This window comes from Tursiops truncatus, chromosome 1, assembly GCF_011762595.2.
Source record: "Tursiops truncatus isolate mTurTru1 chromosome 1, mTurTru1.mat.Y, whole genome shotgun sequence".
NCBI classification, from domain to species: domain Eukaryota; kingdom Metazoa; phylum Chordata; class Mammalia; order Artiodactyla; family Delphinidae; genus Tursiops; species Tursiops truncatus.
In genome coordinates, this window is record NC_047034.1 from 32,114,852 (window position 1) to 32,141,403 (window position 26,552).

Sequence of the window (26,552 nt, forward strand, 5' to 3'; positions counted from 1 at the left end):
AGCAAAGGCTTCCTCTGCCTTGCCCTATTTGGGTACAGGATTTGTAGCCCTCCTTCCCTAACTTTGACCTCTAAACCACACTTACTTATTCTTGCAGCAGCTATATTATGAAAAACTTGTTTGTTCAGCTAGGCCAGCTCTTGGCAACAGGAGACTCGTCGACCTCTTTCCTTAAGCTCTCCCTTTTCCTCTTGGAGTCTCTGCCACCCCAACTACTCTAGGTACCCAGTTTTTTCATTTTTCTCATCATCAATAAGAAGATACTGACAAATAAAGTAATTCATACTACGGAGTCAGCGTTATCTTGGCTTTAAAAATAACACACAGAGAGGGCGATTCTTAACCCAAAGGAACATCTCACCAATGGGGGAATTTTAGGCACTGTGTGGGAGCTACAGGAGCGGGCAGGGCTCTCCCTGGTTTCTTCAACAACGTCTTTAAGGAGCTGCCTGCCCTGCTTGCCTGTGGACAGGGCTCCACTTGGTGTTCCAGTGCCTCCATTCTGTTGCTTCCCCTTTGTCTGTCTGAGACTGCACACTCCTGAGGACAGCCATCTCTCTGGCTAGCTCTCACAGGGCTGTCTATAAAGTTGGGGGTTATGAGGCCTTGGACCATGACTTGGTGGGACAAGTGTTTGTGGCACATTCAGCACGCCCCACCCCATGTGCACTCTAGGACTTGCAGCCTCTGCTTCTCTTTCCCACGTGTAGGGAGAGGTAAGTTTTTCTCCCAGCTCTGAGAGGCAGCCCTTCCTGTGAGAGCCAGCCCTACCTCAGCCAAGGTCCTGGGTCCAGCCCTTTCCCACCATGGAGAAAATAGCAAGAAAAACAGATGAGAACTGATACCCTAAGCTGCAGGGTCTGCTGGGACCTGGCCCGGAGGAGCCCTAGGAAAGCTTTAACCCCCGGGGCTCCAGGCAGTTGGGAAGGGTGAGGGGAAGAGAAAAGGCGGTACCTCTCTAGCTAGAAGTTACCTCCTCCTCTGTCACCTGGGACACTGTCAGAATTCACCTCCTCTCTTGGTGGGTCATCACTGCCCAAATGTGGGTCCTGGGCGAGATACCCCCTCCCCTAGTCCTCAGGCTGGACGGCAATACCAGAGGTCACTTTGTTTACCCCCCTTTCTCTGGGTGGTACCACCTTTGAATAGGGTCTAGACATTCCCATTTTAAAGCTTGTAGGAAAGGGCTGTTCCCAATCTGCCAGTCATCCACATCTAAACAACCCACAGTCAGCCTGGTGCCCTGAGGAGAGCTGGTCTTGGAGTCAGGAGATGTGGGCAAGTCGTTGCCCATTTCTGGACCTCGAGTTCCTAATCTGTAAAATGGGGATTCCATTTTGCGCTGTACTCACCTCACAGGGTGGTTACGGGGATTACCTGGGACATGAACGTAAAAGGACTTTGTAAATGATCAATATGACGTAAATCATAGCTGTGATGGGCCGTGATAGGGGGTACTTGGCCTACATCCTTCCTTCCGCAGCTGCCGCTCCATTGGGCTCTGCGGCGGCTCACCACAGGGACCTGCACCCTGCCTGTGACAGCTGTGGCAGAGTACCTTAGCCTTTTTTTTTTAAATTTTTATTTATTTATTTTTATTTTTATTTTTTTTACATCTTTATTGGACTATAATTGCTTTACAATGGTGTGTTAGTTTCTGCTTTATAACAAAGTGAATCAATTATACATATACATATGTTCCCATATCTCTTCCCTCTTGCGTCTCCCTCCCGCCCACCCTCCCTATCCCACCCCTCTAGGTGGTCACAAAGCACCGAGCTGATCTCCCTGTGCTATGCGGCTGCTTCCTACTAGCCATCTACCTTACGTTTGGTAGTGTCTATATGTCCATGCCACTCTCTCACTTTGTCACAGCTTACCCTTCCCCCTCCCCATATCTTTTGATAGAATGACCTGCGCTCCTTTCGTCTCACCCCATGGACTTGCCCAGAGCTTCTTTCACTATAGGACATGTGGGAAGCACTTTAAGCTCATCAGAAACAAACCTTGAGCCAGATGTTTACAGAGCCATTATGCTGTGTTTGCTGAGCATCTAGAGATAGCAGGGTTTCTCCGGTGCGTGTGTTTTCAGGGGCTTGGAGGGTTAGGAGCTCAGGCACAGGAATGTTGGTGGCGTGCTTACAGGGCATTTCCCATATGTTAGCTCATCTGAAGTGGGTCCCACAGTCTCACTTTACAGGGGAAGAACTGACCTAGTAAGTTGCAGACCTGGGGCCCAGATATGGATCTCTCTGACTCCAAAGTATGCACCAGGCTGGCTTTCCTGCTGGGGATTCAAGAGGTGGAAATAGGCTTTAGTTACAGCAAGAGAGCAAGGATTAGACCTAAGAAAACTTCAGGAAGGCAGAAGCAAACTGGCCAGATTTCAAGGCCCCTTGGAGCTTTGGGGACACAAGGACCATATGATTACAGAGTAGGGGATGGGGCACCACACTGAAGGTGTTGGAGTCATCTAGGGGCCTCAGTCTCCCCACTGGAATGATGAGATTAGAAATGAGGTTGCTTATCCAGTGCTTGCTTTCTACATGGAGTGGGGGTGGGGTCCAATTTCTCCCATCCCTCACATCGTTCCCCTTCCCACTCCTGTAAAGCCTTCAAGGAGCAGTGGGCTTTGGTCCAGGGTGAGAGGGACCTGAAGAATCATTGCTGTGAAGGAGAATGCCGCAGATTCCACAGGCACGGGACAGAAGAAAACGGAGTCAGAGGGAGGCCTCCGCCTCCACACCTGTGGGTCTCAGTAGCCGTTCACATGCTCAAGAGGGGACTCCCTCCATCCCAGAAGCTACATTGGAAAATAACAACTGGGCAAGCTGCCGGGCTGAGCCAGCTCCTCAGCACAGAGCTGGGCGGGCCCCAGCCCTTGGCGCTAGCTCCAAGGCCAGTGCGTGGGCAGAGGACATGCTGGCTGCTGGCTGGATTGGTTTAAAGGGAAGTGGGGAGCCCCCCCTCGGAGGGGCATCCCCTCAACCCTGGGGGCAGGGGTGGGGGAAGAGTCACGGCCCATGGGCAGCCTCATCCATTTTCTGTGTCATCCAAATGTTTTCATCATCTGTGTATGTCATGGCATGAAAAAGCTTGGTAGCTCTGCCCCTTGACATCGTCCTGCTTATTTCCTTCAAAGGACATATCACAACCTCTAGCTGTCTTGTTTATTTATTTCCTTACTTTTGTGTTATCTATTTCTTCACCCAAAATGTGAGCTGCATAGAGGTAGGGATTCTTTATCTTACTCCTAGCACAGAGACCAATGGCACAGAAAGCACGCAAAAATGAATGAAGACACCCATGCATGCATGCATAAGTGGGAGTTCCTTGCGTGCAGTCCTCAGTGAACATCAGTTTTCTTTCCTGAGAATAATTCCCAATTAGCTTGGGGGTGGAGAGCTGGTTCTTGAGATCAGCCCTTCAGGAGATAAGTACTGTACATGACTGAAAGGGGAGGCGAGGTAAGGATGGAGGTGGGAGATGGGGGCACTGGCAGAGATGGGACGCAGCCAAAAGGAGGGGGTGTGGGAAGGCTTTTTATGATAGTGTGTCAGCTGGCCCAAGGGGAGGGGTGGTTTGTCAATCACCTTGTCGTTGTGGTCAGGAAGCACAGGACAGCGCTGCCACCCTCCATGTGGTCTCGGGCAGAACACGTGGCTACTCTGAACCTCAGTTTTCTCAGCTGTCAAATGGGCATTCATTCTGCTGGTGCTTTTCTACCCCATGGGAACTGTCATGAAGCAATGATAAGGTCACCAGTGGGGGTGTGCCAAGCACATGTGAGCAATTTTTACTTTGGTAATTTTAGTGAAACTCCTAAAGGAATTCATTTGTTATTTTCTTCTCTGTTTTTTCCCACCCTCAGCAGTAGACATGAACCAGTGCATCGCAAGTTCTGGCCTAAATTTTAGATCCCAAAGACTTGACCCTCTAGCCAAAGACATGCACCTCCCCACTCACTGGGCCCTGGCTGGGCCCTGAATCAGTTATAGAGACCCCCGGGGCTGGGTGAACTGAGGAGGGGACCTCACACTCTGCCCTCCTCTCCCCCAGGTACAAGACAGTGGTGACTCCCCGAAGGGCTGTGGTGGCCATCGTTGGCTGCTGGATTCTCTCCTTTGTGGTGGGCTTGACACCTATGTTCGGCTGGAACAACCTGAGTGCGGTGGAGCGGGCCTGGGTGGCCAATGGCAGTGTAGGTGAGCCCGTGATCAAATGTCAGTTTGAGAAGGTGATCAGCATGGAGTACATGGTCTACTTCAACTTCTTTGTCTGGGTGCTGCCCCCACTGCTGCTCATGGTCTTCATCTACCTGGAGGTCTTCTACCTGATCCGCAAGCAGCTCAACAGGAAGGTGTCGGCATCCTCTGGCGACCCGCAGAAGTACTATGGGAAGGAGCTGAAGATCGCCAAGTCGCTGGCCCTCATCCTCTTTCTCTTTGCTCTCAGCTGGCTACCCCTACACATCCTTAACTGCATCACCCTCTTCTGCCCTTCCTGCCATAAACCGAGGCTCCTCATGTACATCGCCATCTTCCTCACACATGGTAACTCGGCCATGAATCCCATCGTCTATGCCTTCCGCATCCAGAAGTTTCGGGTTACCTTCCTTAAGATTTGGAACGACCACTTCCGCTGCCAACCTGCACCCCCCATCGATGAGGATCCTCCAGAAGAGAGGCCCGATGACTAGACTCCACCTCCTGCCCCCAGCTGCGCACATCTGGGGCATCTCAGCCCAGTACTCACCTCCCTGCTGTCCTGCTCGTCTCCCTTGTCTCCCTGACTCTTCCCTACTGGCCTTTGGGCTGTGAGTGCCCTGCACCTCGAGGTCCTGGAGGAGTTTTGGGAGGGCAGTCCATGGGGAAAGAACGAGGTAACCTGAGGGGATGAGGAAAGTGGGGGCAGCACCCTAACCCTAACCCTAACCCTCCCCACCTGCCTGACCAACCCACAGGCAGCCCAGCACATCAGGCTGAGTGGGGCTTGGGGACACTGAGACTGCCATGGGGCCATGTGGGCCAGGAGGGCAAGCTCAGCTCCCGTGGCGGGAAGGGAGGGGAGTCTGCTTGTCTTAGGTGGTAGTGGTGCAGCCCTGGGACCAAGTGTAAGGAGAGGAGAATATCCCCGCCAAGATGGAGGGAAGGGGAGAAACTAGATGTCCTGGCCTTGTTTTCTCTCCTGTTCTGTAGCAGAAGGTGGCCAGAGCCACTGACAGGCAGGAAGCAAGGAGCCTCAGTCCCCACCTCCCAGAACCCTGTGTTCCTGGCCATGCTGCATGCCAGGGTGCCTGCTCTCTTTGCCCTGGGGATCCCAGGGTTATACTTGGGAGAGGCCGAAAGAACGAGTCCAGAAATAATTTCCAGTATTTGCTTTATTCTCCACTAGCCCTTGGACCTGAGTGGGGGCTCCGAGCTCTCTGGAGCTAATGTGGAATGGTAGGTGTGGGCCTCAAACAGCCACTGGGAGACAGTGTTGAGCCCTCATTCTTGCCTTGAGCCTCCCAAGTAGGAGACTTGGAGTGTAACTGCCTGTCCTCTGGGCCACCAGCTCTCGGTGATGGGCATGTGCCCTCCTAGGTGACACCCATCTCTGTTGCTTCTGAGCCAGATGGAGAGGAAAGCCCCAGACATGCCAGCTCTTGGGAGCATTCTGCCTGCCTGGGGAGCGGATGAAGAAGGGAAAGTGGGCTGCTGTGGTCATGCTGGGATGAAGTGTGACAGGGTGGTCAGGCCAGAGGAGACTACCCTCCTGGGTGTATGGGCAGGAAGGTCTTACCAGAATTTAGGTACCCTCAGTACCCCTGACACTTAGCACAGTGTTCATGGGCTTTGAGGCTCTGTTGCAGAGTCTAGGCCTTTAGCCTAAACCCTTGGGGAAGGGTCTACTCCTGGCCAAGCCCAAAGCTCCTTATACAGAAGAATGAGGGGCCAGGTTCTAAGTGTGAATAGCAACTCCAGACATGATTCCAGGCCCTCCCCTCTCTCAGAGGTGGGATATCCCCTGGCTCCCCGGGCGGGCCACTTGACTAATAAAAGACTGTGAACCCTCATGGAGAACGTACCCCACCACCGTCTGAGGGCAACAAACAACCTCAACAGAGAAAAAGCAATGGTGGGGGATAGGGAGAGGTGAAGAGAGGGGGCACTGGGAGGCATTTGGAGCAAGGAGGGTTCCAAAGAAGGGTGTGTCTGTTCCTATAGTTATCCTCTGAGGGTAGCAAACGCTACATGTGAAATGAGATCCTAAAAAATCTCATATCTGGAAAAGCCCCATGACACCGCAAGCCCCCTCCCACGGGCACCTTCCTCATGGTGTCAGAGGTGGAGACCCCCTCATGGTGACACATTCAACAGCCCCCTCGTGGTGACGCAGTGCCGCCCCCATCGTGATGATGCTCATTGTCACAGAGGCCCCTGCACTGTATCACCACACACCTTTATTCAAGTGCTTCTCGCCCAGTGTACAGCTCCCTGCAGGAGCGCTCCAGTCTCTGCACTTTCCAGGGCCCCTTGTATCCAGGAAGCCTGGCCTGGGGCCTGCTAGGCAGGTACCAAGGAGCAAAGCCATCAGTCATCACTATGGAGATGGGGACCTCTGGCCTCCGTGGAGCTTGATTCTGGGCCTGGCTGCCCTGAACCCTCAGGCCTGCAGCACCTAGCAGAGAACATGTTTTATGAGCCCCTGCTGTTAGGCAGAGCTGGGCTATACGTGCCCTGCTGAAGGGGTGATATGGGGAGGGCGAAGCAGTACCCCTCTTCCTTTCCCAGGCCTCCTTCCCCTTAGGCCCTTGGGCCCAAAGCCCAGGTCTCAGCTCTGCCCACTGCAGCTCCAGGATACATCCTCACTAGTCCAGGGCCTCAGAACCACCTGGGGAGGGCAGTCAGGGCAAGGATGTTGCCCCTACTTCTCTGACTGAGGAAACAGGTCCAAGGGAAGGCCCTGGCCTAAGGTCTTTCAGAGCCAGGACTAGATCCTGTCCTCTGACCATCCACTGAATCCCTTCCACTGAATGCCCATCCCTTCCAGGCCTCGCCAGCAGCACCCTGCCCTGCAGCGTCTGTGGAGCACCCCCAGGACTGTGCGTGTTCGTTGCCTGTGACTGCAGATTTGTACTCAGAGCTGGCTGCCCCCTTCCCTTCTCACTCCCACCCCTGCTCCTGGCCTCCACCCCCAGAGGCAGCGGAGGGAGTGCATGCAGCCACTTACCTTCCTGCTCATCACAGCCTCCACCAGTGGCTCTTCAGTGTGTGGCTGAGGCTGGGAGAGATCTGAAGGTTAGCGCTCAGGGAGGGGGTGGGTGTCTGCTGGGGACCCGAGTGGGGGGTGAGGGGGGGTGAGTGAGTCTCATGCCCTCACCCCAGTGATCCATCTGTCTACGAGGCAGACTCTACCACCTCCTTTACCCACATTAAGCCATCCTCCCTCTTAGAAAGTCCTTCTGACAGCCTGACCTCGATTTTCACTACCCCTGTCTTGCCTTGATTTTCAGCGCTCAGCCTCATCTAGTCCAGCAGGAGAAGAGGTGGCTTCTCCTGGTCTCCCATCCATTGGAGGGTTCCTAAGGAGTGACCCCTCTCAAGTCCTCACCTTTGACCTCCAGCCGGCAGTCCACAGATGCCTCCCCCAGCACATTGATGGCCTTGCAGGTGTAGACCCCGGAATCGAAGGGGCTGGGTTTCCGGATCTCCAGGGTGCAGACACCTTGCTCAGAGAGGGCGCGGTATTTGGGATCACCCTGGATGTCCATCTTGTTTTTCATCCAGATGATCCTGGGCTGGGGAAGCAAGGTCAGAGGAGAGCTGGGAAGTTTGTGGGCCAGGACGAGGCTCTCGAAGGCCATCCTCCACTTAGGGAAAGATGCCTGGGAAGATTCTTCAACCCCGGTGCCCCTGCCCAAGGCACAGCAGGGCCCTGCCCCTCACCTTGGGTGACGCTCGGACACTGCAGAAGAGCTGCGTGCTGTAGCCAGGGGTGGAGGTGTGGTCAGCCAGGGGCTGGGTGAACGAGGGGGCTTCTGAGAAGTCTCGCTCAACAAAACTTTTAGGTTTGGCAACAATATCTGGTTTGGAGGGAGAAAGTAGGGTGAATTTGAGGTTACAGGAGGAGACCTCTTAAGACTGACTTCATCCATTTTCTTAAAATCACTACAGCTTACACTTCGGTATGCCATTTAATCTACACAGCATTCTTTTGCAAGGATAAATTTGTCATCCCCAGTTGACAGATGGAAAACTAAGACCCTCCATAGATGAGGGACTTGCCCAATATCACGTAGTGAGTTTGCGGCTTACGCGATGGAAGGTCACATGATGACTATGGCTCTCTGAGCAGAGAGCTGGTGGTCTGGAGGAAAATTAAGGGCGGGAGACAATCCATTTCACCCCTGCCTCCTCATCTGGAGCCCCATGGCAGGACCCTAGGCTCCTGGGGTCTTTGGGAAGCCAGGCACAGCCAACATGCCGGAGCTTAGAGGCAGAACGTCTCAAAGAGGCAGAGGAAAGCCGGAACGACAGCTGGGTGAGTCACAGAGGGGAGGAGAGAGGGGAGTGGGCAGCAAAACCAAACAGATGAGATGATCCTGGCTGAGGGTGGAGACTAAAAACCCAGGGATTCTACATTTCATTTCTGTTTGTCTTTGGAGACTTGACTGGCTTTCTTCTTTTAAATGAAAATTTCTTCCTAATTCTGTGCAGTCCAGGCTAATGTGTGCTTTCTGCAGCCCGCACAGACTGTACGGGGGAGGGCCTTGGAGCACACAGCGGGACAGGGAGAAAGGGCTTGGAATTTCACATTTGACGCAAGAGGGCCATGTGCCTGTATAGAGACAGTAAATACCCATATCTCTCTTGTCCATCTATGTGGTGTTATATTAGGGTCGGGAGTTTGCTTTTAGCAAACTCACCAGTCTACCTATCCACACACATTGCCCTTCACAGTAGCTCCCTTGGGACACTGCACAGGCGACCCAATGACTGCTATGATGTTGGCAGCCATACAGCATCTTTAGAATAAGTGCACAGCCTCCCAAGGGGTGCTCCTCATTTGCATGGGTTTGCTCTGATGTGTTTGTTACAATCAATCAACCATGTCCATTTCTTTACAGTCACACGGTGTGAATGTGTGTGTGTGGGTAGCTGTGGAGTGGGTGTGGAGAGGGCAGCAAAAGCTCTGGCAAGTGGGCACCCATGAGAAGCACACAGGGAGGGGTGCTGACACACCAAGGAAACGTCAGAGACAGGGAGAAGGGTCAGCATGGCAAGGCCTAGCTTGGTTTCCGGGCTTGGACCCAGACCCACCTGTCTTCTGGATGTGGGCGAGCTCCTTGGTGACGGCCGCCGAGGCACTGAGTCCACACCGGTTTTCCGAGAAGACTCGGAAGGAGTAAGAGTTACCCACGATGAGGTCTGAGATAGTGCAGGTGGTCGGGTGGTAGCGCTCCAGCACTGTGAACCATTGCTGCAAGGACCCTGGGCCTGTCATCCTCACCTCCCCCCTGCCCTACCCCTCCCTGCTCCCCCTGTGGCCTCTGCCTCAGAGGGGCTTGTTCCACGCCCCAGCCCTGGGAGGCTGAAACATCCAGCTTTGGGTCTGAGGGACTTTAAATTGGGAGAAGGAACCCCTGGGAGAATGAGACCTTGCTGGGGTCTTCAGAGAATTCTAGAACTTTACTGGTCAAAATGTGGCCCGAGGTCCTGCAAAGTAAGAATCACCTGAGAACTTCATAGAAGTTCAGGATCTCAGTCCCCACCCCAGACCCACTGACTTAAGATCTGCGTTTTAGCAAGATTCCCAGGTGATTCATATGCACATTACATTTCCTGAAGCACTGCTCTAGAGCTTGAAGGGCCTCCGAGAGCCACCCTTGCAGTCTTCAGGAGGAAACTGAAACCCAGAGATGAAAGAGATTTGCCAAGAGCCACACAGGGAGTCAGGTTAGTGGTAGGCAGACCAGAGCTCTTCAGTCCGTGGACTCTTGGTGGACAGACCTTCCCAGACACCTAGGCCACTTCTTCCCCCACAAACCCAGCCCCAGTCAGACCTTCCTCCCCCCCTTACTCTGCTCCAGCGGGCCTCACCCCTGTCTTTTTGTCTGCCTTCTGCACTGTGTAGCCCAGGATCTCTGTGTTGCCTGTGTCCTGGGGTGGTGTCCACTCGAGGGCAGCGTTGCAGCCCCAGACATCCAGTAGCCTGATGCTGCTGGGGGATCCAGGTTTATCTGTAGGACCAGAGTGTGAGAGAGAGTGACGGGGAGGGCTGGGTTTGCTACAAAATCCCCCCACCCAAGATCTGGCTCTTATCACTCTCTCTTGGCCTGACCCCATTGGCCATCAGTTCTGGGGCAGGAGGTGAGGTCTCTGGGTCCCCAGCAAGTCAGCCCTGCCTCCCCTGCCCCCATACCGATCACCAGGATGTCGATGGCTGCCTTGGCCTCCAGGCCTTCCAGCTGTACCGTGAGCTCATAGCAGCCTGAGTCGGAGCGCTGGGCTGAGCGGATGAAGAGGATGGAGTCCTGGTCCCCGGTGCGCACATTCACCCGCTGGCTGTCCAGGGCGTGACCGTTGTGGGTCCACGAGGCCTGAGGCTTGGGATTCCCCTGGGAGGGAGGAGCCCTCAAGGTGAGCGCAGAAGGCGCCAGCACCCCACACCCACTCAGCTCCAGGGATCCCTGTGCCAGGGGAGCTGGCCCCATTGGCCCTTCTGAGCAGGGGCAGCAGAGGCTAGAGCCACAGGTGCTGCCTAGAGCCTCATTCTCTGGATGTCCCGCCAGCCCCGGGGCCACCTGTCCTGTTCACCGGCTGGAGAATCACAACTGAGTCACGTATACAACAGAGGGAGGATGAGGCCATCTTGGTGGGTGGGTCTCAGGCAGACCTCCACGGGGATCCTGACATTTCCTGGGCTCCTCTAATACACCTCACGCGGGGGCCCTTATTTCACCCAAGCTCTTATCCTGGGCAGGAGGCATACTCACCTGGAAGGGGATTTGCAGGTTAATCATCTCTCCCACCTGACGGACATAGGTCTGACGAAGGTGGCGGGGAACGCGGATCTTGGGGGCCTCTGCATTAAAGCGAGAGGCGAGGCTTAGCACAGCACGGGGCTGCTGATCGGAGGCTTCTGTGGCAGGGGCAGGGGACAACTGGAGAAGGCTGCTGGCTGGGCAAGAGGTCTGAGTGTGCTCTGAGGCTGCCTCCCTGTGGACAGGGCAAAGCTCACTCCCCAGATCCAGGGACCCAAATCCTCTGAGGCCCTTGGGGACTTGCGAGCCAGGAGGTTCCAGGAGGGCAGGGCCTCCACGGTGTGAACTGGTAGGCATCCGGGGCACTCCCTAGGTGCCCTGACCCTGCCAGGCTGGGATTTGCCCTGCAGCTCTGGTATTCCTGGGCTCCAGATGGGCCCCAGCTGGCTCCCTGGCTCCCCGTGGTGGGCAGCGTGTGCTGCGCCTGTGGGCCTGCATTCCCTGGAAGGGTGGCGACACTGTCTTCCCAGTCCCTCTGCCCTTCTGCTGTGAACAGCTCAGGCCTTCAGAGAAGCCCCTGTGAGACTCATTTGCCCACTGCTCTGTCTCCAAGCCATATGGGAGGACTGGGATCTTTCCCTTTTTAAATGAAGCCAGAGCAGACCTACCCCCCTTCCTTCTCTCTTACTCCTGCCACTACCTTTCAGTCTGCGGTGGGGGAGTCCTTCCAGACACTTTACTTCAGCCCCATGCTACGGTAGAGAACCACCTTCCTATCACCTAATCAGGTGCAACTGCTGAAACTTTCGGGCATTCCAAGGGAAGCTGCAACAGCCCCTGCCACTCTCCCCCTGGGCGGGAGCAGGGGTGGTGGTAGCTGAGGCTCCTCAGTGGCAAACAGGTGGCAGCAGTTGGTCAGTGGCATGCAGGGCAGAGAGGGAGGAGACAGAAGGAACACGGTGTCTCTGAGGATTAGCTGTGCAGGCACTTGGCCCTGGGAGCATCAGGCGTGGAATGTTCCAGGGGCAGCTGCAGGGGGCCAGGAATGCTTGGCAGCTCCAGGTGGCTGAGGAGGGACAGCTGAGCAGCTGAGGACTCTGGACAGGGTCCCCACCCTGCCCTGCCCATGAGGGGGGTCTGGCTGGCTGCTCCCTGTTTATTCACAGCCTTCTCCCCTCTTCTCTCCAGGAAATCCCCTTCTCTCCTGCCAGAGGAATTTTAATGGAGTAGAGGGCGCTGAGTCTAGCGGACTCCTCCAGTGTTCGGCCTTGAAGTAGAGGACCCTGGCCCCTGCAGGCTCTCAGAGTCTGAGATCCCTGGGCCCTCAGAAAAGGTCCAGGATGCCCACCAACCCCACTCCCCAACAAGGAGGGCTTCCTGGCACTCCCAGGTTAGAATCGGTGAGTCCATATTAAGCTGCCAGGTGGCACCATGTCTCACCAAGACTCAAAGGAGGGGAAAGGCCTCTGGTTTTGAAAACCACCAGAAAAAGAGTCCCTGCTGCCTGGTAAGACATGAACTGGCCTGTGTGGGAGTCAGGTTCTGGGACTGCCACTAATAGGCTAGGTGACCTCAAGGGAGTCCTGGGTGCCTTTGGACCTGCTTGGCTTGGATGGACAAGCCGTGCCAGTCTACAGTTCTACACTCCCAACCCCCTGGTGCCCACATCTCTCAGGCCTTAGAGTTGAAAAGTATTTCCTTGAATCCAAACTTGACCTCCTTCTGTGGCCATGAAATCCCCTCTGTCTGGAGGCCTTGCCCAGAATTATGGGGTCAAGATGAGGAGGGGGGAACAAGGAGAAAGGTGGAAAAGGCCTCAGGCCACCTGCTGGCTTATGTCTCTTGTCACCCTGGGGCTCTGGGCTGTCCCCAGAAACCTTGGATCAGACCAAGTGACTCACTGCCATTAACAGACTGAAACCTGATCGGTCCTGGGAGGGCTTGAGGCTAATGCACCCTACAAATAGAAATCTTAGCAAGGGGACAGCAGCTGGCCTCCCAGGTTCCCAGGGCAGCACTGGCCTCTGGGGATGGAGAAACCTTCACCGGCCTATTGTAGGGCGTTAATCTTCTTCCCACTAGGGACGTGGTGCAGCAAGAGGCAAGCAAAGACTCCTATCTGGAACCTAGGCCATATGAAATGAGCAGAAAATGAGCTTCCATGGCCGCTGAAGGAATTAAGATTAGGTAGGAAGAATGAAATGACTCTAAGCATTGGGACTCTGAGGCAGGTGACCTGGGGAGCTTGAGCTCTCACTTCTGGAGGTCAGGAAGCTTGGGGGCTGGGCCATTCAGGGAAATGGCCTCTTTGACCTCTAGAGGCCCCTTGCTGCTGAGGAACCTGGGACTTTCTTAAGGCAGAATGGCGATAGCAGGTGGCTTGTGCACGTGAGTGTGGGATGGGGGGAAATGACTGCCCTGTTCACTCTACCCATTGGCCTCAGTTTCTCCATCCATTAGATAAGGTGCCTGGGAAGGGCTGGGGAGCAGGATTTACCAATGATCTCTTGGATGTGGACAGGCTGGTCCAGCACAGCTGGTGGGCCAGCCCCTGCAGAGCTCACTGCAGCCACACGTATGAAGAACTTGTCACCTAGAGCCAGGTTCCGCACGGTCTGCTGGGTCACCATCATGGGCCGGGAATTCACAGGCACCCACTCCAAGGCTGAGAGAAATGAAGAGCGTGCAAGGCCCTGGCTCCATGGCTGTGGGCACCCTTCTCAGTGGGGCTTCCCTTCTCGCTGATGATCTGAGGAAGCTGACCTCCCTTTCTGGGACTTATTTTCCCTTTGCTTCCTTGACTTCTTGTTGTCAAATGGCATCAAAGACACCTGACGTTAGAACCCTTGAGTGGTGGCCAGAGATGGGTTTGCCCGGAGCCCAGAGAGGGTTGGGCACATTTGCCAAATCACACAGCAAGGTAGGGGCAAAGGCAGCCACACGTATGAAGAACTTGACTGCCATGGAGGTGGATAACAGGATGCTGGCATGAGGAATTTGGCCAGAGCCGCCCGTCCCCTATTTCTCCTCACTCTCTCTTACAACTTACCCTCCCCCTCAGCTTCTTTTGCTCTCCACCTCCTGCTTGCCCTCCCCAAGCAGGGTCCTCTGAGACTTAGCACCTCCTTCATTCTCACAGAGGAGTGCCCCACTGTCACCTACCCTTTTATCTCTGTTACTCAGAGGCTTCCTGGAGCTGGAGGACAGGGGGCCTCCTAAGGCCGTTTGGACATCCTCCTGCTTTCAGAGGTGCGTTGGTGGAGCAAGAAGCTGTGTGTGAGTGGCCTGAGCGGACTGCTTCCTCTCCCTCTTTCTGTATCTCCCCTTGGACTGACCCAACTGCAGAGTCTGGGGGCTTGTCCCTGCTGCCCTCTAAGCCCACCTCCCCTGGGTGTATGCAGGGCTTAGCCCATAGCTCACCTCCCTCTCGGCGGAGTTCCAGAACATAGCCCTGGAGCCCCAGCTTCCCTAGCCTCTCCGGGGGTTCCCAGCTCACAGTCACCGAGCTGTCACTCACGTCCTCCACAGCCAGCAGCAGCGGGGCACTGGGGACATCTGAGGGAGAAGCAGGGGGAGATAAAGAAGTTCGTAGCCAAAAGCTCTCCCCGCACCACTCTCTGCCAAGGCTGCCTCCCTCCTCCACCTGCCCCGCCTCTTGTCACCTTCACTTGGAGGTGCGGGTTTAGAGGCTGCGGGGGCAGGTGCCGCGGGGGCAGGTGCCTGAGGGGCAGGCTCCTGTGGTTTGGGAGCCTGCTCTTCCCCGGTAGACTTCGGTGCCGCCATTTCTCCAGAGGGCTCTGTGGTGGGCACATTTGCAGACTCAGAGGCAGTCTCCTCCGGACCACAGGCAAGGGCTTCCCGGGTGGCTTTTCCTCTCATTGCAAGGATTGCTGGAGGTTCGGGCTGGAGGGCGCAGGTAGTAGCACTGGAGGGTCTGTGCTTCCAGGGTGCCTGGGACACCCAGGTCCAGGCTTATATAGTCAGGGGGCTGCCCCACCCCCAGGCAAATGATTCCCAGCTGTGGGGTCAGGTCAGGCAGGGGGACTGGGGGGGTGCGTGGGGAGGCGCTGAAGCCAGGAATAGCTCTGGCGGAGGACTGCAAGGGTCCCTTGAGGAGCGCACGACCTCGTCCATCACCCCGACTGGATCTCAGCAGGCAGGGTTCTGGTGCCCAGATGGGAGGAGGGTACAGATCGGTGAGATGGGACATTGCCAGGAGCCTGCGCCAGGGGTCAGGGCAATGGGAACGAGAGCTTCCATCTGGAGAACGAACCCAGATCAGGCTCTGTGTGTTTGGCCTCTGGGGGACCACTTGTGCCCAGGGCTTCTCAGCTTGGGTGCTGGGGTTCCAGACAGCCTGGAAACAGCCTTCTCTTGGGAGCACTCCCAGCTTTGTCCCTAGGGTCCCACACTCCCCTGGTCCTCACATTCCCTGAGGTTGAGGGCCTAGAGAGGGAGGGAATTGGGATGCCCAAGGTGGGCCTGATTGGAGGAAGGTCTTCTAGCAATGGGACCCCAGGAAGGGAGTCTAAGGCCCCTGGTTACCCAGCCTCTCCAATCCCTGCTCTGGACCTCAGTTTCCCCATCTGTTACAGAGAACACTATGACAGTCCCCTAGCCCTTGGGGGTAAAATCAATTCATAAGACAGGTCTGGAAGAGACCTTGGAGGAGGACAGCACTCTGAGACTTGTATTCTTCAAAGCAGGACATCTGCATGCCACGGGGAAATGAGGCAGGTACACCCAAATTCCTAGTCATTGAGTCATTCATCCAATAAAACAGTAAGATTGGGAATGATTTAATAAGCCTGAAAATAACATGTGTCAGGGAGGAGGGGAAGTAACAAGAACTCTCATTGCTGGTGGGAGTGTAGATGGGAGCAATCTCTTTGGAAAAAGTGAGACAGTATCTAGTCAGATTGAAAATGTGCAAATTCTATGACCCAGCAGTTACACCCCCAGAAAGTCTCACACCTGTGCCCCAGGAGACATGCATGCAAACATTCACAGCAGCATTGTTTGTAACACCAAATCTGGAGAACACAGCTCTCCCTCAGCAGGGGAATGCCTAAATAACTGTGACATGTGTGTGCTCCTCTAAACCAAAAATGGAATATAAAATGAGCAAACTTCAGCTACATGGTTGATCTAACAGACATAACAGGGAGCAAAGGAGCCAGGCACAGAGAGTGATGAGACACCTTTCATATTCAATTCAGGCACGGGGAGCACCAGCTCTCTTCTTCAAGGGGTGTCTCTAGCGGGTGAGACCACAAAAGAAGGCAGGGAAGGTCAGGACAGTGCCTGCCTCTGGGCAGAGGGACAGGGAGGTATGTGACTGTGGAGTTTCAGGGGCACTAATGAGGTCTCATTTCCTGTCCTGGGTGGTGGTTACACAGGCTTTCACTGTATAGTAATTCTTTAAATTAAACAAATACATTTTACGCACTCTTTAGCTTGTATGATACATCCCATAATTTAAAAATCAATACACATGTAATTTATTTAGGTCCCTCAGTGGTATGCATGCTCTCCCCCTGCCCCAGGGCTTAGGGGCACAGGAGTGTGGCCACCTCTCACCAGTGGCTGTCCTTGTTGGGGAGAGGCAGTGGAGGGCCTGGGGAGCCTCCAGATCCTGCCCTGCTTGGGTGCCCGTGCCCTCTGCCGGGTGACTCAGTGTCCTGCTGGGCAGTCCTCCAGGACTGGAGACCCGATCTCTATCCCTGGCCTCTGACTCTGCAGCTATAAGTGAATGTGACTAACTCTGCAGGACCCTGAGTCAGCCCTCCAGAGACTGTCTCAGGATGGGGGAAGGGTGGCCAGGGGAGGTAGGGTGGGGGTTGACTTCCCTGGAGGACTCACAGCCCCTGGCTTTTCAAAGACCCCTGTGTGGTAGAGTAGGCAGTGGGCAGGGATGAGGGAATGCTTGGCCCATTGGCCAGCAGTGAAATGCCAGGTACCCCTGAAGCTCTGGCCAAGTTCTCACTCTCTTTTCCTTTAGCTTGGCAGTGACCTTGGGATCAGTTGCATCTGCCCTGCTCCAGCTGGTTCAGATTTCAGGGAGGCCGATAGGTATTTTCTTCCCCACACCTCAAACCAGTGTCACAAATCACTAGGCCAAGTCACAGATAATCCAAACACTAGGGAATCCACAGATAAATTCTCTTTGGTTTTGGAGCATGCAGCTGAACTCTCTTGGGATACAAGGCATGTTTGGGGCTCTGGGAGTTCACAGAAACTGCTGAGAACATCTCTACTTCATAAAGCCTGGAAGGCTGGCTGGTCTGCGCTCATCCCGTTTGACTCATCCCGTCCCATCTGGCCCCCACCTCATGTCGCAGGCTCAGCTGAGGAGTCTTGGTCTCTGCATGGGCTGAGGGCTATGTCCCAAGAGGGGAGAGACAGAGGGCTGGGTTACAGCCCTAGGACATCTGACTGATTTCAGTCCAGCAATGGAAAGGGTTCCTCTAAGGTAATGAGCAACTGGTCACTGAGAGTGTGGGGGGAGGTTGGAAGGCTAGCTCTCAAGCCCTGTAGAGACTCTAGGCCTGGGACGGAGGGAGAGTATGTGAGATAACATAGGTGTCTCCTTCTAGCCCTGAGAGTCCAGGGTCAGGGCTCTCTCTAACCTGACCCTGTGTTGGCTCCTACATCTCCCCGAGGTGAGAGGAGATGAAGGGTTGGTGTTAAAGGGTTTCCTTCCTAGTGCTTGCTAGCCCCTGGAAACAGAAAAGGCTTCTTTCAACAAGGAACTGTATCGAGAAGTCTGGACGACAATGACTTTAAGATCCGGAAGCCCATCAGCCCTCTTGGGTTAAGTCCATGACTGATGGGTCTGGCGATGCTTGGCTCTTTGGGGGACTTCTTGGGGCCCGGCAGAGGACAGGGTGGTCTCATTTTCCGCAGCTCAGGACTACCCAGCCTGAGAGAGAGGAATCCAGAAGAGATGGGGGAGGTGAGCCCCGTGGGTCCAGTGGGACCACAAAGATAGACTGAAGCAAGCGCTAGTAACTGGCGGGCCCCAGTGCTTTATTGAGCAGCTGCAGAATCAGGAAAGGGAAGTGGAGTGGGGACCTGATTATGGCCCTGAGTAAAGGTTTCAAGCTGGGCTTTGCAGAGGATATAATTAGCGTGGTCGCTGCTTCTTGTAAGATATTTCACTCTGCAGTGGTACAGCTTGCCAAAAGGGTGTCCTTAGGCATAGAGGCCTGGGGGTAAGGGAGTGGAAGAAATCTCCTTGTGTGGGGCCTGGAGGAGTTGAGCATGCTCCTTAATCAGCAGCTATGTGCTGACCCCGTGTCTTACACTGTGCTGGTCCCACAGCCCCACTCCTACCTGCCTGTCCACCAGAGCTGAGCTCAGATGGCAGAGCTGTGGCCCTCCGCATGGGCCCAAGGAAGGGAGACTGAAGCTCAACAGGGGACCCAGCAGGGCAGGTGATCAGGCTCCTAGCCAGTCAGGGCCAAGTGATCTCTGCCCCACTGTGTGCCCAAGAACCGAAGGCTACACCTCAGCAGCGCATCCTCGATAGCACTGGTGAGAGGGAAGTGCAGATTCTGTCCGCAGAAGGTGCCCTGAAAGTCATCCAAGTCCAGGGCCCACACCATGGCGCCAGCCAGCTCCCTGTTCCTCAGGTACCGCACCTGCTCTGGAGACCCAGAGCAGGCAGGGCTGGGTTCCCTGGGCCAGGGTGCTTATGGAGGGCGTGCTATCTGGACACCTCCCCATGGGAGAGAAAAGCAGACACCTGAGACCCCAAACACCTCTGTAGCCAAGCCCCACCCTCGGTGCAGGGGGCTTCCCTCCCCCTCTTCAACTTGGGGTGTGGCCTTAGGTACATACCTTGTTTTTGATGCTCTCCTGGTCGTCATACCCCACCCACTGGTTGCCCTTAGTGGCATAGGGGACCTGCTGACCAAGGAGTCTATGGACCGTGGCTCCGCGGAGAAAGTCACAGATCTGAACAGAGAACAGGGCAGGCGTGGTGTGGGGAGCTGTGCTGAGACTTTGCGGGTCACCAGGGGGACGCCACAGCCCAAATCTCTCAGCCCCTTGCTTCTTCCTGCAGGCTACATCTTCCCCTAGAGACTGCAGGCTTCGCACAACTTTACTTAAAACAGATGCAAAGATCCCAGGATTCTGTAGCTGCTGTAACCTGAGGGCATTATGGGGGCTCTGATTAGCTTCCTGCATCTTAAACAGGGATGTGGGAAATAGTGCTTTGACACTGAGGACCGGCCCAAGGCAGCACAGAGCAGCAGAGGATGGGCCGAAACAAAAGAACCTACCTCTTGGCCATTGCTTTTTCCTGGGCTAGAAGGAAGGCCCCCAACTTGGTGGCCAGAGGGGGTGCAGACAGGATGTGCCTGGCCTCCTCCTCCCTCTTCTCCAGAGTGCTAGGTCTGCTGGAACATTTTTTTTAATTTCCAAAGGAGTAAAGTGTGGGTGGGGTGGGAGGCTCATATTCCTCGGGGCTGCGGGTGCCCCGGGAAATCTTACCTTCTCCCCAGCTCATACCTCATAGTAGGTGAGGGTCCCTTTCTCCTTGGTGAACCGACCTGGTATTCCTGGCCCTGAGGTCGGGGCTCCCACATCTGTCTTGGAAGAGGCCAGGGTGAAGCTCCTCCCAAAAGTGGAGATACCCATCACCAGCTTATTGGCCTGGGCCCCCGGCCTCAACACACAGCTCACAGCGTAGTCCTGTGGGTGGGTAGGGCAGGACAGTTTGAGCAGTTAGATGCTGGTGGTCTAGGAGGGGAAAGGTTGTGCAGTTCCCACTGCTGCCTTGAAAGGTGGAGTTCCAGGTCTAGACGCGTCTGGAATTCCCTTCCTTCTGGGAACCTATTATGTCAGTCTAAAAAGCATTGTGTAATTTCAGTCTTGAAAAAAATCCTCTTAGGTATAGGAAGGGATTATTACTGTTCGATAGTTGCAGAAATCTGGCGATTGGCCCAGGTTACACAGCAAACAATGGCAGATCTAGACTAGACTCTTGCCCTCTCAGCCCCCAGCCTTCTCTGTGCTCTCTTCAGTCTGCCCTCTGCCTTCACTAGGTCCACCCTACAGGTCCATCAGGAGATGTCCTGACTCTTTATGGAAGTATCACCTCCCCAGTTCCCAGAGCTGTGGAGAATGCATAAACTTTGGGCCTCAGTTTCCTCATCTGTGAGGTGGGCCCTATAACCCCTCCCTTGCAGGATTACTGAGGAGTGGAGAGGTTGGTGTCTGAGCTCTGGCAAGTGGCATGTCTGTGGTCCCCTCTCAGCCCTCCCTCCTTTGGGACACTCACAGCATTGCTGAATCTGTCAGAACTTGTATCTTCCCGGCCCCGGAATAGGGGGCTGTGATGTGCTATGGTCTGGCGCCACGCTCCATGAAAGTCGTAGGTCAGAAGGCTGATGAAGTGCAGGTGTCTGTGGAAGGGTGGATGCAGGGCAAGGCGAAAAATTGAAAAAGCGCGCCACCCTAGCAGGATGTGAGCTGGAGAAACAGGCAGCCAAGAGAAAAGCCATTAACCCCAAACCCAGCAGAACCCAGTGACCCGCTGTCTAGGCTGCTGGACCACGTCCCTTGTGCCACACTGGGACGTGGGCTCAGGGTCCCACAGGAGCATTCAAGGCAAGAATGGGGTCCTTCCAATCCGCCCCCAGCACACAGTTGGGAGCTGGCCTCCAACACACGTCACCCCCTCCACTCCAGCCACATTCATCTTTGAGAAAGCAGATTACAAGTGGCATCAACAGCTAGCCTTGTCGGGAGAGAGCAGGACCAAAGGATGGCCTGAACCTATGATTCCTCCTGGTGGGAAGTAAGGTTTCCACACACAAAGGTGTAGGGTCTGCAGGTGGATTGCATGAACATGAGCTTCAGGTGTTTGGGGCAAATGGTTGAGAGCCACCTCATTCCCACCCTCTAAGTGATCAATTAAAGCACCAAGTCTACACTCCCTAAGACCCTAAAGAAGATTCTAAAGTCAGAGCGAAGAGCCTTTGTCTTTCACTCTTGGGTTTCCTAAGACCCATGCCGTTGTTGCACCGAGAGGTCAGCCTGCTTGGCTGGGGACCGCTCATTCTCACGCATGAGGAGGCAGGCGAGGAGGAGGGGCGGGGTGAACAGGAAAGGGAGGGGGCCACCTGCATGTGACAGCACTGTGAGGACTCCCCAGCAGCCTGGAAATGAAAGGTATCATTACTGCTGCCTTGCCCCTCCAGAGACTAGTGACTGGCTGGTTTGTATAACTTTCCCTGCTTCCTTTTCCACAAATACATACATTCATAACGACTTTCTCAACTGAGCAGCGCAATACCCCAAATGAAAAGGAAGGACAGGGATCGTTTTGCCCCGTTTGACAGATGGGGAGGCTGAGGCACACAGAGGGGAAGTGACTTGCTCAAGGTCACACATCTTTGGAGAAACTGGGACTAGAAGCCCAGTCTTCTGATTGTACATGGAGTGCTAGGGCAGAGTGCATCAGGAAGGAGATTCACCGGGATATCTGGGCGATGTCATAGCCTCTGTCAATGGCAATCTTCCCAGCAGGCACTGCCGCGCTGAGCAGGAGTTGCTCTGCTCCTGCCTGGGTTTCCCTTGCAAACTCAGCCTCCATTTCCTGTTGGGAGAGAGGCAGGTGAGTGACAGCAAGGCTTGAGGCGAAAGATCTCTGAGCATGTCATTGGCCTTCGCTGTCTGCTGTAATCTCCAACCTGACTGGAGCTCAGTGGGAACGATAAAGTGGTCTCATCCTCAGACTCACCCATCTTTTTCCTAAAAAACTGTTTGGACCAATCTCGTCCCTACACCCCGTGCATACTCATCAACACTCAATTATTCTCTGTCCTGGAGGGACCATGAGGATAGAGAGTGATCCCACTTGGTCCTCAGATGATGCTGGAAGATATTTACCTGTTGGTCTGTACTTTGTTCAAGCTTATAAAGGAGAACACAAAATTAAAGTGATTTATATTGTACCGTGAACAGTTTGTTTAAATGATCACTCTGTCCCTGGGGTAACTGAGTACCTCTGATGCAGTGCATGCTGGGGAGTGGGCAGTGTTGGTTTGGGAATGAATACAGGCAGTGAGGAATGGGTTCTCCGCTTAGTGACCTCTGCCTCTTAGAACCCCACCCTACCTCCCACTGTTGTCAAAAGACGTCTTCCTTGCTGTGTGAGATCTCAGGACACAGGCTTGTTTGTCTTATCCCTGGTCCAGATCTCAGGACCCTGCAGCAAAGAGGCCTCAGTCCCCCTTTGCCTGCCTCAGGAGAATATCTCTGAAGACAGCTTCTGCCCTCCCCACTCCCTGATGCTCCCTACCTCCCTGCCCTTTTCCCTGACCCAACCAGCACCTTGACCAGAGCGGTGAGATGCTGCTCGTCTCTCTGCCCGGGGTAGAGCCAGGCTCGGTCCAGTCCATCAAAGCCATGGGTCCGCAGAAATGGTGGCACCAGCTTGATGAAAGTTCTGCGACTCCAGGTGTTGGAGGTTATTTTGGAAAATCTAGAACCGAAATCAGCCCAGTAGAGGGCTCAGTACCAACACGCTGGGTGCCTTAGCCCTCTGGAAGGGTCTCTGGGGCATGTGGAGCTGGGAGTCTGAACCCACACAGCTCTAGGAGGGCATGGTTGGGACAGGACCCACCTCCAATTATCTTAGAAAGACCATGTGCTTTGGAGCCAGATATCCCTGGCTCTATCACCTACTAGCCAAGCCACTTTGAGCAGGTTATAACCTGAACCTCAGTTTTCTCATCTGTAAAATGGGCATAAATGTAACACCTCATAGTGCTATTATGAGGATTACATGTGATAATGGTTGGATAGGATGCCTGACACATAGTAACAGCTCAGTAAATGAGAGCTGCTATGGCCATCTTTGCCCCCTTTTTAAAGCCTGCTCCAATTCTACCCACTCCAGGATGTCCTCACAGGGGCTCCACTCCCAAATTTCCCATTCATTCCATCTCTCTCCTTCCAGCCCTTAGGACATTATCCCTCGCCGCCCCAAATTTCTTTGTTTTCATGTCTGAGAAGTAGTAAAAAGGGCATTGGCTGCCACCTTGCTGTGTGACTCTTGACAAGTTCCTTTCCCTCTCTGCGCTCTGATTTCGTGGTTGTACATGAGGCAGGCTCCTGACAACCATTCAGACCCCTGTGCCTGACCAGTCTGGGGTCCCTGTGACCCCCATCCAGTGGATGAGGAGAAAGCTATGCCTCCTCCTATTCCATCAACCTCTGGGGGATGAGTCATCCTACCTTTGAGAACCAAAGTTCCATCCTCCAACAGATAGAAGGGTCTTCAGGTTGGGATTCCTGTGGGGCACAGGGAGGCAGGAGGGCAGGGGTTGAGTGAAGTTGCTGTGACATGGGGTGGCCCCACATTTAGGAGGCTGTATCAGGCTTCTAGCTTTGGGTGGGAGGCTGAATCAGGCCTCTGAGGTCCTTCCAACCCTGAGATTCAGTATTCTAAGACTTTCTAAGCATTTGTGGCAGTTACTCTGAGATATGTTGCCCATATTTGTTCCCTCCAGTGGGGAAGCCAGGATATGGCAAAATAGAGTCATGAGGACCTTCTCCGTGGAGAGGCACCCTCAGAGGACGGAGAGGGGTCCTTTTCCCAGGGGAGCTCAGCTGTACCTTCTTCTATGGTCTTCTTCTACACCCTGACACCTGCCCTCATCACTTCTTCCCACTTAAGCCAAGGCCCTCCAGTTCTCCACCCAGAGGTGAGTACTGGGGACCTCGCCCACCCTCTTGAGCAGGAGTACGCTGCCCTGAGACCAGCCCTGCTAACCCTCCATCTTCCTCCTTCCCTGGCCAGCCAGTGGCCCAACCTGTTCTTGAGTGTGTTCAGTGTGTCATAGAGTGTCACATCATTCCACTCCCAGGTGTCGATCGCATTGTTGCTTATGTTGGCAAAGCTGTAGATGATGTGGGTACAGAGGAAGGGGTCGATGGCGTCTGGGAAGCAGCTCCCATCACCCTCCCGGTACTGGGACCAGCTGGTGTAGTAGCAGATCAGCTTGTATGCAGCACCTGAGGAGAAGGCCAAGACTGAGCCAGGGACCCTCTGGCTGAGCCCTGAGCTGAGCACTAATGGGGTTTTGGGGGGCGGGGTTGATGGGCAGAATTGTGAGCAAAGTTAGAATTCTAAATGCAAAGGGCTGGCTCAGGGGAGTCCTCTGTCTGATGAAAATAAGGTCTATTTTGAAAATGCTTAGAAAAGATCAAATATAGTAGATAAACATACTGCAGACTAAGAACAGAACACTGTATGGGGTGAGGGGGGTGCCTATGAATAAAGATGAAATGGGACTTGGTACAAGTAAAGAAGGCTTCCTGGAGGCAGTGACTTTGAAGGAGAAGAGGGACCCGACAGCCATATCAGAAGACCCTGGCCTTCAGGCGAGAGTCTTGCAGGACCTTCAGTGGAGTCCTTGATCTGAGAGGCTCTGGCCCATCTCTTCTCTGCCTTCCTGTGGGAGTGCCCCTAACTTGTAACCCACCCAGAATGGCAGCCCCCAGGCCCCTTCAGTCCATCCCCCGAGCTGGGGCACAATATCCCAATGGACCCGGAAGTTCCTCCTCCCTGCTCATTCTAATTTTTCCTGCTGCAAAGTAGGCCTTTTCTGCCCTCTTGACTGTGGAGGAATAACTGGGCATCACTCATCCATGCTGCTACTGGTCTCCTGTTAGTGGTTCCCAGTAAGTGATTAGTTGAAGCCTTCATTGAACCTGAGCCTTTGAAACTTTTTAATTTTCAAAAATTTTAAATATACAGAAAAGTAGAGAATAGTATAATCAACACCTATATACTCATCACCTTGGTTTAACAAATGTTAATATTTCTGAACCATTTGAATCACAGAAGAAACTGGAAAAGCGCTACCTCAGTGGCAAGGTCCCTTCCACACAGCCCTCACCACACCCCCACCTCCCGTGACTTAAAAGGGGTTACTTACAGCTCTGGGGCAGCACCAGGACCACAAAACCTGAAGGGAAATCCAGGGTGAGACCCCCTGCAAGTACCTCCTGCCCTTCCCCCTGCTCCCTGCACCCCCCACCATAAAGGAATCCAGGGCCTCCTCACACCCGCCTCCTCATCTCTCTCCCCGCCAACTCTGCTACCCCTCCCACAGTAGGTAGGAGGCCAGCCCCTCTGCAGAGCGGCTCTGTGGCCAACCCAGAGACCTGTCTGAGCCACCCTCAGACCCATCCTGGCTGCAGCAGAGGGGGGCACGGCATGGCCTCTTCCTTTGCCCTCAGGCTCCTGGTGCCCAGCTGCCTAGACAGGATGCTTCCCTGGGCGTCCAACTTCCTCTTATACCTGTCCCACTCCACTCCCCCGCACCCCAAACCATGCCATGTACAGGAACTGAGCTGTGTGTCAGTGAAGGAACTAGCAGGCTGGAAAGTGGCGGGGCTGAGCACTGCGGGCCGCCTGAGGTGGATTGAGAAACCCTGGGGAGTTCTGAAAACGTGGGCCAGGTCTTCCTGAGGCACCTGCCGGCAGAAAAGCCATCAGGTGGATGATCTGGGGGCTCCTGTGGCCAGTAACTCAGCCTCCCACTCACCTTCCTCCAAAAGCCAGCAGTTTCTGGGCTTTTCTGGCAGCCTCTACTTTTGCCTCTCCAGCCCTCTGTCCGGGCCCTTGGCCAGGTTGAAACTGGGCACAATTGAGTTCTGTAACCAGCAGTAACCCCCGCAAAAGGCTGTTATTTATTCTCTCCCTGAGCCCAGCAGCACCCTGCCTGACCCACTCCCCCTCGCCAAGCTGTTTCTCACAGCTGGCCTGTGCTGATTATTTTAAAGAAAGGCTGGAGAGGAGTGGGAAATTGCTGAGAATGCTCTGAGACCTGGTGCCCCTTTGCTTCCTTTTTGAAAGGCCCGTTAAAATGAGTATGAATCTGGCAAGCCTGGGGCTGCAGTGAAGTACCAAGGAGTAAAAATTCAGGGAACTCTTGATTTCCCCCAGGAGCAGACAATCTCAGGAGGTAAATAATCTCCACACTCTCAGCTCCTCTCTGTTGACACCTGAGTGTAATGATGCCACCCCTTTCTAGATCCCTCAGTGGTTTCTTATCGCTCTTCAGATAAGAACAAAACTTCTTAACAAGGCTCTGCATGATTTGTTCCCTGTTTGTGGATACTTTTTTTTGGCCAAAGATCCTGGACAACTCCATTCTTTGCAGGCTATAAATTAATTAATAGGCAGGGAGTGAAAAGTTCAGAACTCCAATTGCCAGAATGGGACAGAGGGCTTCTGAACAGGTACCTTTATTTTTACAATCATATTAGGTAATAATCCAATGTTAGCCACACTGATTTCACAGCCCTCTCTTGGTGAGGTCTCTCCCTCTGTCCCCCTTCTCTTCCTTCCTCTCCCTAGAAACATCTCTTTATTAAGAGAAATGGTCAGAAAGCAGTTTGTCCAGAGTCATACTCACGAATACTAAAGGGTCATGGCTTCACCCTCTTAAGGCAACTAGCCTTCTTTTGTACCCTAGATGATTGACAGCAATGATAGTCCATGACAACTTTCCCTTGTTTGTTTAGGGCACTGGGAAGTGGACTTCCTTGAATCTCT

General features: G+C 54.2%; 2 protein-coding genes across 7 annotated transcripts in view; one reads left to right on the forward strand and one right to left on the reverse strand.

Moving 5' to 3' along the window:
- The window catches only part of ADORA1 (adenosine A1 receptor), a 36,796-nt gene extending 28,095 nt beyond the window's left edge, over positions 1–8,701 (forward strand). For 4 of the 6 annotated variants that reach the window (XM_073801922.1, XM_073801924.1, XM_073801930.1 and 1 more), the window contains 2 exons: positions 4,060–7,283; positions 7,499–8,701. In XM_073801922.1, the coding sequence (XP_073658023.1) occupies positions 4,060–4,699 (640 nt within the window). In that variant the 3' untranslated portion in view covers positions 4,700–7,283; positions 7,499–8,701. The remainder of the gene's footprint in view (positions 1–4,059; positions 7,284–7,498) is intronic. The other 2 variants (XM_073801926.1, XM_073801929.1) reach the window with 2 other exon arrangements.
- MYBPH (myosin binding protein H) lies at positions 6,526–22,445 on the reverse strand. Its single transcript, XM_033852058.2, has 16 exons — positions 22,316–22,445; positions 21,457–21,578; positions 20,259–20,382; positions 19,487–19,669; positions 18,812–18,928; positions 14,632–14,872; positions 14,390–14,524; positions 13,467–13,634; positions 10,982–11,070; positions 10,408–10,603; positions 10,086–10,225; positions 9,306–9,465; positions 7,932–8,068; positions 7,597–7,783; positions 7,216–7,266; positions 6,526–6,663 (listed from the first exon to the last, which is right to left on the reverse strand). The coding sequence occupies exons 2-15, from the start codon at positions 21,573–21,575 to the stop codon at positions 7,250–7,252; spliced, it is 2,013 nt and encodes a 670-aa protein (XP_033707949.2). The 5' UTR covers positions 21,576–21,578; positions 22,316–22,445; the 3' UTR covers positions 6,526–6,663; positions 7,216–7,249.
- Between the last annotated feature and the right edge of the window lie 4,107 nt (positions 22,446–26,552).

What these genes read in the sequence shown, in the direction of transcription:
- MYBPH (XM_033852058.2), bottom strand. Translation starts at nt 21,575, where the DNA reads ATGGAGGCTGAGTTTGCAAGGGAAACCCAGGCAGGAGCAGAGCAACTC. An exon ending in GACATCGCCCAGATATCCCG is followed by an intron (nt 20,383 to 21,456) that starts GTGAATCTCCTT and finishes ACCCTTCCACAG; the next exon opens with ACACCTGCACTTCATCAGCC. An exon ending in ACCCGCACCTCCAAGTGAAG is followed by an intron (nt 14,525 to 14,631) that starts GTGACAAGAGGC and finishes CTTCTCCCTCAG; the next exon opens with ATGTCCCCAGTGCCCCGCTG.